At 41.8% G+C, this 13,801-nt stretch overlaps 1 protein-coding gene and 1 pseudogene across 1 annotated transcript in view; one reads left to right on the forward strand and one right to left on the reverse strand.

Annotated features, from left to right (window-relative positions):
- The window catches only part of ZZEF1 (zinc finger ZZ-type and EF-hand domain containing 1), a 144,281-nt gene that overhangs the window by 54,585 nt on the left and 75,895 nt on the right, over positions 1-13,801 (forward strand). The window contains exons 12-16 of the mRNA XM_056127447.1: positions 3,773-3,884; positions 5,029-5,244; positions 6,311-6,411; positions 6,924-7,096; positions 8,329-8,462. Coding sequence (XP_055983422.1) covers positions 3,773-3,884; positions 5,029-5,244; positions 6,311-6,411; positions 6,924-7,096; positions 8,329-8,462 — 736 coding nt within the window. The remainder of the gene's footprint in view (positions 1-3,772; positions 3,885-5,028; positions 5,245-6,310; positions 6,412-6,923; positions 7,097-8,328; positions 8,463-13,801) is intronic.
- LOC130035630 (peroxiredoxin-1-like) lies at positions 10,602-11,504 on the reverse strand (annotated as a pseudogene).

A 13,801-nucleotide genomic window follows, 5' to 3' on the forward strand; every position in this document is an offset into this window, starting at 1 on the left:
CTTCCTGCCCATTTACTCCCTGCCATAGATAGGTGCTTGGGACCATGTGGTGCTGGGAACTGGAGCATTAAACTCAGCCCTGCTGCATGCAGAGCATGTGTATCAGTACTCTGAACTATCTCTTAACTCCTGCCCCCCTGTGTAGTTGTGGGGGTTTTTTTGGGGGGGGGGGAGGGTAGTGTGGGATCTTGTGTGTTTGGTCTTGTCCAGCTGTGCTCAAGTCTTTGTGCTTAGGGGTCCCTCATAGTGATGCTCAGGGAATCATGCAGTGCCCAGGGATTGAACCCTAGACCGCCTGCAAGATAATCATGCACTCAGCCCTTTGACTCTCTCTCCATATAAATTTAAGTATTTGTATAAAAAGAGCTAGAGTGGCCCCTTGAGCACCGCTAGGTGCTAACTCTCAGTATTGGACTGTATGCTTTGCATGTTAGGAGATCCACATTTGTTCCCCAGCCATGCATGATCTAGGCACTGCCAGAGTGGCTCTAAACACTAAGCCAGTAATCTCAGCACCACTGCATTTGTTCCCCACCAAAATTAATTTTAAAAATATTTTGAAAACAGTGTAAGTAGAATAAAACTAAGAAGCATTACATGAAGTGTGCTCGTATGCCTTTTTTTTTTTTAACCAAAATAAAAATTTATTTTTATTGAGGCACAGTGAAATACAAACTTATTCATGATTGAGTTTCAGGCATACAATGTTCTAGCACCAATCCCTTCACCAGTGTCCATTTCCCTCCACCAATATCCCCAGTTTTCCTCCCATCTCTTAGCTTGCTTCTGTGGTAGGAACCTATTCCCCCCCTTTTCTTCTAGGAACTGTGGTATAAAATACTGTTACAGATATGGTTTCATGCATAACTGTTGTCTTCCAGCACTACCTCCTCCTCCAGAGGGACCATTTCTCTCCACCATTGTCAGAGTATTCTCTCCTCACCCTATTCCCCCATCCCTTGGCATGCTTTCTGTTCAAGACCAGTTCTTATGTTCTTCATTTTTGTAGCTTTTGGGCATTTGCTATTACCTTGTGTTTCTTATTATCTGCCTTTTTAAAAGATACTTTTAATTTTTTTTTTTAAGATTTTGAGCCACATCTGGCAGTGCTCAGACCTTACTCCTGGTCTGCGCTCAAGGATCACTCCTGGGGGCTGGAGCTATAGTATAGGGGGAGGGTGTTTGCCTTTCACGCCGCTGACCCGGGTTCAATCCCCAGCATCCCATATGGTCTCCCAAGCACCACCAGGAGTAATTCCTGAGTGCAGAGCCAGAAGTCACCCCCGAGCATCGCTGGGTGTGACCCAAAAAGCAAAATAAATAAATATTTAAAAAAAAAATAAAGGTATTACTCCTGGTGGTGCTCAGGCAACCTTATAAGGTGTTGGGGATTGAACTCTGGTTGGCCACCTGCAAGCACTTTACCTACTGTACTATCTCTGGCTCCCTTTTTATGTTTGTTTTTGTTTTGGGACCACACCCAGCAGGGCATACTCCTGGCTCTTTTGCATTTATTGATCACTCCTGGCAGGCTCGGGGGACCATGTGGGATGCCAGGTATCGAGCCCTGGTTGGCAAATGCCTTACCTGCTGTACTCTCACTCTGGGTCCCCCTCTCACTCTTGGTCCCCCCCCCTCTTTTTTTTTTTTTATTTTTAAATTTTTTTAAGTTTAACTAGACTTTACACTTGGTTTTCAGCAGCAATGTCCCACTCTTGAAACATATTAAAATAGGCTTTTTCACTTGCTATGAAGATAGCTTATTCTGGTTTGATTACCTGAGAACCTCCAAGGAATGATCTGTGGATGTGGCCCCAACAAAAACCCCCAAAATAAAATAGATCTTTTTTTTTCCCTAAGCCTGATTTTAAACAAGATTTTTCACATTTCACATAGGATGAGTTTTTGTTTGTTCAACCTCAGTGCAAGTTTATTCACTTTGCAGGCTTATTCACTTCTCTCTTGATTTTAGTTCCTGTTTCAGTTTGTACTATTCTGAAATCCTTACTTGATTGACTTTAATATTATGAGATCCTTTCCAATTTGGAAATCAAAATGTTAAAGTGTTCTTGTCCATCTTGCCTCCTTTTTTTGTTTTTTTAGTTATTGCTCTGGTCAGACTTTGGTCAGACAGTAGGCTCCAGGGCCAGCTGTTTTATTGCTGTGCATACATAAGAAACCTAATGTTTAACTCTCTGAGCACTTTGCCTGCCATGTAATGTCCTGAATGAACTTATTTTTCTTGTTCTCTAATACCCTTGCAGTTCTTTCTCAAAAATTTCTTCATTGATTTCCAGAATCAATTTAAAAATCTTCAAACACATGATATTTTTGTTTTATTATGTTTCTGGGCCACACCTGGCGGTGCTCAGGGCTTACTCCTGGCAGTACTCAGACAACCCTCTGCAGTGCCAGAGATTCCAACAAGGGTCACTTCATGTAAGATGAGTGCCTTAACCCTCATAATGTCTCTCTGGCTCCTGAAACAATGTTGATGAAACTCAGCATGGTTTTGAACTAAGACTGAATGGTACCTGTCCCATTGAACTTTCTGTAAATTGTATCATGATCAGTTTATTCTAAGAAAAGCTTAGGCTAAGAAGAAACTCTTGTTCCTCAGTCCTAAACTTACTCTGGGTTCTTTTTCTTTTTTCTCTTCTTCCCTTAATTTCTATGGTTGCTTTTCTTATCCATACAGAATACTTGTTTATTTTCAGTTTTTGTTGGCTGTATTATAAACATAGCAGTGTAAACTTTTAGGCCTGCTTCTTGAAAGATTGCCTTTTTCTTATTTAATTTCTAAAAAGGAAGAACAACTCAAGTACCAGAAAGAAAAATAAGTGGCACACAGTTGTGTTTATTTTTTTTTGAGAGGGGCAGGTTTGGACCATACCAGTTAATGTTCAGCACTACTCTGAGGTTATTCCTGGAGGTGCCATGTGGTAGCAGGAATTGAACCTGAACCTTCGTTTTTGGTTGGTTTTTTTTTGTTTGTTTTGTTTTTTGCTTTTTGGGTCACACCCGGCGATTCACAGGAGTCACTCCTGGCTCTGCACTCAGGAATCACTCCTGGCAGTGCTCGGGGGACCATATGGGATGCTGGGAATTGAACCCAGGTCACCCGCCTGCAAGGCAAACGCCCTACCCGCTGTACTCTTGAGCCCCAACCTCTTGCTTTTATACTAAACTCTTTAAACTACTTCTCCAACCCACAGTTGTACTTCTTTAACAAGATAAATTGCTTTTCTGGAAGGACTTCTTAAAGCCAAAAGAATAATGAGATCTGTGAAGACTGAATTTTTCCTGTTTTGGAGCTCCAGGATCTGAACAATTCCAGTTTTTTCCTTCAGTTGTTTCCAAGTGGTCCAAACTTAGGGACCAGACCTAGGAGGAAAAAAATAAACCTGCTTCTCCCTTTTCAGAAGCACACTCCTATGTTGTGCAGCTAAGGTTCCTTGACTTTGTGTCTCAATGTTCACTTAAGCCAGTTATCTAGAGAAGCAAACTTTTTCCGTAGTTCACAGATTATATTTGGGACTATTATAGTTTCCATTTATAGATGAAGAGACTGAGAAAAGGGGAGGAAATGATCACAAACTACCTCATGTATTTTATAGGGGAACTAAGTGCCATACCCAATCATAGTTAATTGACTGGCCATATACACTGTTAAATACCACCGGGATAATTCTTTATTCATTAAAGAATGAAGGATAGGCCCTTGAAAAATTTAGAAATAGAAAAATATTTTGTGGTTATCTTTGGTTTACAGGATTGGTTGCTCACCTGATGACCTTGAAGAAAATGACCCTATTGGATGGTTTGAGCTGGAAGAAGAGTGGGATGAAGCAGATGTCAAGTTGCAACAATGCAGAATTGCCAAAGTAAGCATTAATGAGGTGTAGCCTTCATGTATTTGCCCAGTCCCTTCTTTAACTTCTGTTTTCTTAGTCATTATTGTTGCCAGTGGTTATTGGTACATCAGTTATGATTATGTTACTCAAGGAGCTCATGGTCTAGTGGAAGAGACAGATATATAAGACACTGCGATGTGTTCTGAAAAAAGGGGTATACTGGGACTGTTGGAGCCCAAAGCAAGAATACTAGCTATGCCTCTAGTGGAATTTATCTGTAGTGAAGGTTTCCCAAGAAAGGTGGTCTGTTACCTAGTGAGGAAAGCAGATCAGGCCATTTTCAGTCAGGCTGTGGTGTATGGAGAATGGCAGAAAGAATAATAAATAAAAGATACAATTGCAAAAGAGGCAATTAGGAAAAAAGCTGATTATCGGACTACTTACATTTTTTAACCTCCAGTATTAATCTTACAGGCCTTATTTTGTTTTGCTTTTGTGTCACACCTGGCGATGCTCAGCACAAGGCCACTCCTGGTTTTGTACTTGGAGGTTGCTTCTGGTGGTGCTGAGAAGACTGGGCAGTGCTGAGGATTGAAACTGAGCCTCCCTTGTGAAAAGCATGCACTCAACCCATTGAGCTGTCTCTTCATCCATTCCCAGTAGAAGTTTAAGTAAGAGAAGAGTTATTTTCAGGACTTAATCCGTAATAGATGATCAGAGTAGTGGATTCTAAAAGGCCCTTGCCAATGGCGCTTTCACCCAAAGAAGCATGTAGTTTTTATAGAAATTTACCTTTGAACAGAAAAGATTGTGTTTTGATCTTCTGGCAGGATCAGCAGGAGTCTGTGAGATGATTCCTTAATGTGTTGACTTGATTTCATCACATACCTGATTTCTGTTTCAGGATGACAGATATGTAGCACAGAGCAAACCTACCTTATCTCATCTTACCTTGTTCTTTGCCTTGAAGGGGGAGTTATGCTGGTGTCTGTTTACACTTGTATTATGTTTACCCTTGTAGGTGCCAGACTTTATTTTGTTTTCCCATCCTAGGCATAGCTGTGCTAAATAAATTATTAATATCTTAGGGGGCCTTCTCAGAAAGGTGTTATTTCCTTTTCTCTCAGTGTCCAAGGCTGAGTCCTTCTCTTCAAATCTCTCTTGTCCTTCCTAGTATTTGATGGTGAAGTTCCTCTGCACCCGCGAAGAGTCAGCAGAGCGTTTGGGAGTTCAAGGCTTGAGCATCAGTGGATATCTCCGACCTATAAGAGCTGAAGCCGAGCAGAGCGTGGTCTGTGCCCACTGCAAAAAGGACTCAGAGGAGAGGGTCTGTGGAGCCACTCTGCTCCTCAGGACCCTTCAGTTCATCCAGCAGCTCGCGCATGACCTGGTAGTGTTTCCTCGGTTGTTAGACCTTGTTTGTTTGGGAAAAAAGGGTGATGAACATGAATCGTGAAACCTAATCCTGCTAACACCATGCAGTATGAATACAGCAGCTATTCATGCTGCTGTGACGACACTAGAAAGCCAAAGGGAATGAGATGTTGGGAATTGGTAGCAAAACTAAGTGGCATAGGGTCATCGTTGAGAGGGTTCTGGGAAGACCTATAGATAGATCTTTTTTTTTTTTGGCTTTTTGGGTCACACCCGGCGATGTTCAGGGTCACTCCTGGCTTTGCACTCAGGAATCACTCCTGGCAGTGCTCGGGGAACCATATGGGATGCTGAGAATCAAACCCAGGTCAGCCGTGCACAAAGCAAATGCCCTACCTGCGGTATTATCGCTCCAGCCCCCCTATAGGTAGATCTTAAAGATATATCAATCCCAGCTATGATTTACTAGTGATAGACTGAGGGAGTAAAGCATGTTTATGGGGTTTATGTCTTCTTTAAGTCCTACCTGCTCAGGTGTAGCATGAGTCATAAGTCTAATTGGTATTCCAGCCCACAGACAGGGAAGGGTCAAAACATCCTGTAATATAGTCCTAGACAGTAATGATCACCCAGCAAATCTCCCTTGTGTTCCTGTGGTGTTTGTGAGTCAGAGAGCCTTCATAGATGCATTATGCATATATGTTTATATAAATCCACATATCTTAGAATGTTTCACACCAAAGTTGTTTACAGACTTTTTTTAATTGTTAAAAGTAAGCTCAGTGGGGGCTGGAGCACAGTGGGTTGGGCGTTTGCCTTGCACGCGACCGACCCAAGTTCAATTCCCAGCATCCCATATGGTCCCTGAGCACCGCCAGGAGTAATTCCTGAGTGCAGAGCCAGGAGTAATCCCTGTGCATTGCCGGGTGTGACCCAAAAAAAAGAGTAAGCTGAGCTGTATGGAATTTTACCCTGTGGAACCACCTTATTCATTAACAATGAGAAGTAAATGACCCATTACAATCAATTTTCTCTAAATGCCTTTTTCAATTTTTTGTTTTCTGGTCTTTATAATTTTTTAGGTGCAGCAGAAGGAAAGTGGCTTAAAATATAGATCTTTTCTGGACTTCGCGGGTCTTGATTTGCAGATCTTCTGGAATTTTTACAATAAGTTAAAGCAAAAGTAGGTCAGAATTTATTATAAGGTGCTAATCATATAAACAAAACTGAAGATACTAATTTTGCTATTCTAAATGGGTGATTTTTTAAAAAATTTTAAAAAACTTTTCATCAGTTAATATGTTTTGATTTGAAGATTTGTTTATTGAAAATAGCTCATTTCTATAAAATATTTTGGCAGTGCTTTCACTACTATTTTCTTTTAACTATTATAACAATCTTGTGAGATAATCAGGTCAATATTATAATTTTAATATTATACCCCTTGTTTTACAGATGCAGAGTCAGGTTCAGAGTTACATTTCCTTGTCCACAGAAGGCAGAGTCAAGCAGGGTTCATGTATCCAGACTCTGCCTTATACAAATGTGCTTTCATTCCACCATCCTTTCTCTCTGTTGGCATTCTTTTTACCAAGCCAGCCAACAGGGGACAGTTTTTTGTAGACAGTTGTTTGTTTTTGGAGGTTAAAAGCAACTTGTATTTTTTGCTCTCTGATGTCCTTTGTCTTTCTGTAGTTCAAGGGAAGAATGCATTTGTGCCCAAACCCTGCTTCTGCAGCTTCTTCAGAGCTGCTTCTCCGTGCTGCAGGGAGAGACTCCAGCTGCCTCTCAGGGGACAAAGAAAACTGCAAAACAGAACCCTGGACAGATAGAGGCCGCCAAGGAGCTCTTCTCGCACTTATGTGATGGTAGGGGTTGGATGTTTTTCCCTTAGTATCTCCCTGTGTTAGTAGTCTTAGTGAAGTAGAGGGGGCAGAGGCACAGTGATCACTTGGCAAGATGGCTTCTTTGGAAAATGAATGCTTTCTTTGATGCTCTTGGAGTTATTTTGTTGTTTTGTTCAGGGTGGGTGGAGACATACCCTGTGGTACTTAGAGGACCTTGCAGAGGCAGCTGTCGCCTCAGCCCTTAATCATTATTTTTTAGGAATTTTTTTTTTCCATCAGCTACTTCCTCCTGGTTTCTGATCATAATTTTGTTACATTGAGAGTAGTTGTTAGGTATTATTCAGTCTTTTTGTTTCCGTGGGAGCAGGGAGAGGGAATTGGGCAACACCAGGCTATGCTCAGAGCTTACTTCTGACTCTGCTCAGGGATCACTCCTGGCTGGCCCCCATCCCTACACTATTCAGCCTTTAACATACTGAGATAGCCTGATAAATTGGAGCAGGGAGCAGCGGGGAGGGAGTGGTGGTGGTGGATATTGTAATGTTAAATTGAGGACCAAACAAATGTGACTGAAGTTGTTTTTTTTTAAATTTACAAAGTTGTTTCTCAAAAGGACAGAACATAATGAAATAAAGATAGTATAGGGGCTAGTATAGGGGCTGGAGAAATAGTACAGCAGGCAGGGCACTTGCCTTGCTTGCAGCTGACCTGGGTTTGATTCCCGGCACCTCATAAGGTCTCCCAAGCCCCTTAGTAGTGATTCACAGCCACGAGTAAAATCCTGAGCACCACCATCCCCCCAAAACAACCCAGTATATATAGCCTTTATATGTTTTTTTTTTTTTCATTAAATGGAAACAAGCATTTTTCTTGGATTACTTATACAGAAGTATTTCTTTGCTGTGGTATTAAATACAAATGAAGAGTTTATAGACTTGTTAAAATATGTATTTATGTCACTGTCACTGTGTTCATCGATTTGCTCGAGCGAGCACCAGTGACATCTCCATTGTGAGGCTTGTTTTTACTGTTTTTGGCATATTGAAGACACCACAGGGAACTTGCTAGGCTCTGCAGTGCGGGCGGGATACTCTCAGTAGCTTGCCAGGCTCTCCAAGAGGGACAGAGAAGTCGAACCTGGGTCGTTCAAGGCAAACGGCCTACCTGTTGTGCTATCACTCCAGCCTGTGTATTTATATAGTAAGTAACAAATGAAATATATTAAAGCTTAATTCATTGTTCCTTTTAATCAGTGGTGGATAGAGTGAATGAAGATTCTGTGCCCATGGAAATATTAAAACAAGAAGTCAGGAACACCCTTCTCAATGGGGCTGCCGTCTTCTTTCCTGACCGGCAAATCCGGCGGAACCATCTCTTCACCATGATGGTAATTACTTACATTAAAATTATGGATTCCATTTCTGAAATGATGACAATATTTGTTTTTGCTGAAAGTTTTGACAGTTTAGATTTATCAAATGTAATTTTTCCCCCATTTTTGGGCCACACCTGGCAATGCTCAGGGGTTACTCGTGGCTCTGCAGTAAGGGATCACTCCTGACGGTGCTCGGGGGACCATTTGCGATGACAGGGATCGAAACTGGGTCAGCCACATGCAAGGCAAGCACTGTACCCCCTGTACTATTGCTCTGGCCCAGCAAATGTATATTTAGTACTTACTATTGCAAAGCTTTGTTTGGAACACGGATATTTAAGGGTAGGAGACCACTTTTGATGGAGATGACTTAATCTCAACCTGTTTACCTGTTGGTTTTATTTTCTTTTTTAATTTTGCGTTTTGTGACTATACACAGTGGTACTTAGGAGCTCTGTATTGGGGTTCCTCACCCAGAGTGCTTCAGGGACCTTATGGTACTGAGGTAAAGATGGAATCAGCTTCATGCAAGGCAAGAGCCTTAATCCCTCACTCTCTCCCACCCTCCAACTTGTTTCTTTTTTAAACAATAAAATTATTATTTTATCTATTTTTATTGAATCACTGTGAGATACACAGTTATAAAGGTGTTCATGGTTGGGTTTCAGTCATACAATGTTCCAATACCCGTCCTTCCACCAGTGTACATTTCCCACTGTATGTCCCCAGTTTCTCTCTTGCCACCCTCCCCAGTCCCCACCTCTGTGTCTATGGCAGGTGCTCTTTCTCTCTCTCTCTCTCTCTCTCTCTCTCTCTCTCTCTCTCTCTCTCGTGCGCGCACGTGCGCGCCCTCCCTCTCTCTTTCCCCTCCTTTCCTCTCTTCCTCCCTTCCTCCCTTCTTCCCTTCCTCCCTGTCTCCCTTCCTCCCTCCCTTTTGAACATATCATTTGCAATACAGGTACTGAGAATTCCTTTACCTACTTTCAGCATGCAGTTCTTATCCAGAGTGATTATTTCCATCATTGTCATAGTACCGACCTGTTTCTACTGTACTGTTTCACAAAAAAAAATCTTTTTTTTTAATCTTTAGAACTTACCAATAACTATGTTCTCTTTAGCATTTTATCTTTTGAATTATGAAAATAATGTACATCAACTACAAAAATAGGCTAAATCTCTATCCCCAAAATGTGCCCATCCCTTTGTCCAACACTTACTAAGTCAGGCTAATCTTTATTTCAGATAAAAGGTAAAGGTAAAGGCCCTCCCGTTGATCGTCGATTTGCTCGAGCGGGCCCAGTAACGTCTCCATTGGAGACTTTGTTGTTACTGTGTCTGGCATATCGAATACTCTCGGTAGCTTGCCGGGCTCTCCGAGAGGGGCGGAGGAATCGAACTCGGGTCGGCCATGTTGGCCGCTTGTAAGGCAAACGCCCTACCCGCTGTGCTATCGCTCCAGCCCTTATTTCAGATAAGTCTTACTTTATCCCCTACCCAGTATTATTTCAAAGTAAATTCCTAACATGGTTTATTCATAAGTATTCCTGGTTATATTTATAAAGAAAACAAATTTGAATCTTTAGTTGGTTTGTCTCACCTCCTTCCTTTTTATTACTCATATATTCGTAGAGATGAAAAAGTTTTCAGTATATATGAGCATTATATTGCCAAGTAGAATGTCAAAACCAGGATCCAGGTTTTTATTTTTATTCATTTATTTATTTTACCTTTGGGCCACACTTGACTGTTCAGGGCTTACTCTTGGCTCTCCTCTTAGGAACCACTCATTCAGGGCTCAGGGAACCCTATGGGGTGTGACTGATAGAACCTAGATCAGTTGATCTGCAAAGGAAGAACCTTACTCACTGTACTACCTCTCTAGTTCCAAGATCCATGTTTTTTAATCCTAAAGAAAATTAACTTTGTAAAAATAATGTAATAAAAACAAACATCATGTAAGATAAGAGAATTTTTTTAAGCTCTTCCAAAATACCTAGGAAGAACTTTAGAATTTCCATTTGTTCTTATGGGGGGCGGGGGCACTTTTCTAAGAAGGGGAAACTTGGTGATACTCTGTGGTGCTAGTGAGGAACACCATTGATGAAACGGGTATTGCCTGCATGCAAGGCATACTCCTTATTCTTTTTTTTTCCTCAGTTCAAGTTTAATAGGAACTACAAAAGGTCAAAGGCGTTATGTACTATACACATCTGCTGGCCTGCCCTCAATGTACAACTCAGGCTATTCTTGCCAAGGAAGTTGACCCCTCCCAACCCCTATAGGAAAAACTGTTCCAATCCCAAACCATATCTGATCAAGTCTAAGGTCTCATGTTTAAAGCATGACAATAGCAAAAAAAAGATTTGTTATGGCTGCTTATTGCAGCCTGGCCCTTAAAAGACCCAGAGCTCGTTTCTGCTTAGCGAAATATTCTTTGCTCTTCTGGACATCAGGCTTGATGGTATCACTACCAGGCTTCCAGCCAGCAGGGCACACTTCACCATGTTTGTCAGTGAATTGTAAGGCCTGAACCAATTTCAGAGTCTCATCCACAGAGCGGCCAACAGGGAGATCATTTACAGTGATCTGGCAAAGGATACCCTTATCACCAATGATAAAAAGACCCCTGAAAGGATGCCTTCATCAGCCTTTAAGACACCATAATCCTGAGCAATGGTTCTCTTAGGGTCCGACACCAAGGGAATGTTCATGGGTCCCAGTCCTTGTTTCTTGGGTGTATTGATCCATGCCAGATGACAAAAGTGAGAATCTACAGAAGCACCAATCACTTGGCAGTTGAGCTTCTTAAATTCTTCCGCCCGATCATGGAAAGCAATGATCTCCGTTGGGCACACAAAGGTGAAGTCAAGAGGGTAGAAGAAGAAAACAACGTATTTTCCTTTGTAATCAGACAGGCTAATATCTTTAAATTGACCATCTGGCATAACAGCTGTAGCTTTGAAGGTGGGAGCAGGGTGCCCAATTTTGGCATTTCCTGAAGACATCTTGCTACTTGGCAGTTACAAACCGAGCGCAAGCGAGACGAGCCAGGAAGACAACACTCATACTCCTTATTCTTTGTACTATCTCTTTAGCCCAGAATTTTCAGCGTGATAGTCATGATAAGACAGGGAAATTCAACTTAGAAAAAAATATTTTAAAATTTTGGGTTGAGTTTACTCTAGGAATGCAAGGTGGTTATTGTTGTTTTTTTCCTTTGACTCCAGGGATAGAACTCTGGTTCTCACACATGCAAGGCAAGTGCCTCACACTTAGAAAGTAAACCTATAGCTCCAGACCCAATGCAAGGATGGTTTAACAGCAGAAAATCAGTACAGTTACTTATCTCTCATTTAGTGCTATGGATACTTTCTGAAGACTATTTGTATTTGGTCCACACTTGCTGGTGCACAGGGCTTATTCCAGCTCTGAACTCAGGGATCACTTCTGGCAGTACTCAGGGAACACTGTGTGATGCAAGGGATTGAGCCTGGATATGCCCCGTGCAAGGCAAGTGCCTTACTTGATGTTTTTCCTACTGGCACCTCTGAAGACTGTCTTTAGGTGATTTCTTATTGTGTAGATGTCTTTGTGTATAATTACACAAACCCAGATGGTATAGTGTACTACGTACCTATACTGTGGCACAGATTATTGGGACCATCATTATGGTCCCTTATTGATTAAAATATTGTTACACAATGCATGAAATAATTCACAGAAGGGGCTAGGGATGTAGCTCAAAGGACTGAAGTGAATGCCTAGCACACATGAGGTCACATTCAATCCCCAGTACCACAAGTGTGCCCCATCACTCAGCACTGCAGGATATACCCTTGTTGGCTCTCAGCACTACGAATCCTGAGCACTGAAACTGTCACGTCCACACCTCTGGTCCAAGTATCACCAGAAATGGTCCACAGGCCCCCAGGTACCACTGGTGAAGTGCCCTAAAATCTATCAAAGTGGAAAAAAAAATTTCATCTGTATAAATGCAGAAAAGAATAGGATTAATTATGATGATTTTAAAATATCAAAACTGTCAGAAAACTTTTAATAGAAAGGAATCATCTTTCCGATGGAGGACATGTGTCCAGAACCTATATTAAAGAGTGTGCTGTCGCCATGGGTCCTTTCAGAATTACTCCTTTCAAAATGAGAAATCAGAGGTTGAAACAGTAGAATAGCAGGTAGGGCACCGGCCTTGCATACAGCTGGCCCAGGTTTGATTCCTGGCACCACATACAGTTCACAGAGCACAACCAGGAGTGATCTCTGACCACAGAACCAGGAGTAAACCCTAAGCACTGCCAGACCACCCACCACCCCCACCACCCCGCAAAAAAATTGAAGCACAGGACAAGGAAGCTTGCTTTCACTGGACTTTCCACTACTACAGGACAAGGAAAAGAGGCAGTAGGAGCTAGGAGATGGTATAGTACCTAGCATGCCTAGCATGCATCAGACCAAGAGTTGTGTCCCACAGGCACCCCATGGTTCCTCAGCACTGCAGAACCTAACCAATGCTGCATCCTCAGACCTTTCCATTGAGCTGGTATCTAGTTGGCAAGACTTGCTGGGCCCCCCAAGTCTCCTGAACACTGCTTTTTATTCGAGAGGTATACTCTAGAAATTTTAAAGAGGTACTTTGGTGGTGGTAAGTTGCAGTAGCTGATTCTACCTCAAGACTGCAAACATAAACACTATTATAACAGGTTACCTTAACTACAGTACTAATTAGCTATAATAATAATAGTGAAAATAAAATAAAATAAAATATACAGCTGGCCCAGGTTTTGGGCATCATCAAAAGATATATAGAGGGGGCTGGAGCAATAGCACAGCGGGTAGGGCATTTGCCTTGCACACAGCCAACCCAGGTTCAAATCCCAGCATCCCATATGGTCCCCTGAGCACTACCAGGAGTAACCCCTGAGCATCGCAGGGCGTGACCCAAAAAGCAAAAAAAAAAAAAGATACACAGAAACTGATAAAGTTTTTTTCCATGAAGTTGTAATGTATCTTTTTTTGTTGTTGTTAAGTCCTAGTATAAGGGTTTTGTGCTTTTTTTTTTTGTTTTTTTTTTTAGTTTTGGGGGCTACACCTGGCAGTGCTCAGGGCTTATTTGTGGTTCAGCATTCAGTGATCACTCCTATCAGAGCTTAAGGGGCTATATTTGATGCTAGGGATTGAACCTGAGTCAACCACATAAAAGGCAAGTGCCCTACCTGCTGTATTATTTCTTTTGTTTTGTTTTGTTTTGTTTTATTTTGTTGGGGAGCAGAGGTGATGTCACGCTTCGACATTCTCAGTGTTTCCTTCAGACTCTGTGCTCAGGAATCATTCCTTAA

The sequence above is a fragment of the Sorex fumeus genome, unplaced genomic scaffold (assembly GCF_029834395.1).
Source record: "Sorex fumeus unplaced genomic scaffold, SorFum_2.1 ptg000063l, whole genome shotgun sequence".
In the NCBI taxonomy this organism is placed as follows: domain Eukaryota; kingdom Metazoa; phylum Chordata; class Mammalia; order Eulipotyphla; family Soricidae; genus Sorex; species Sorex fumeus.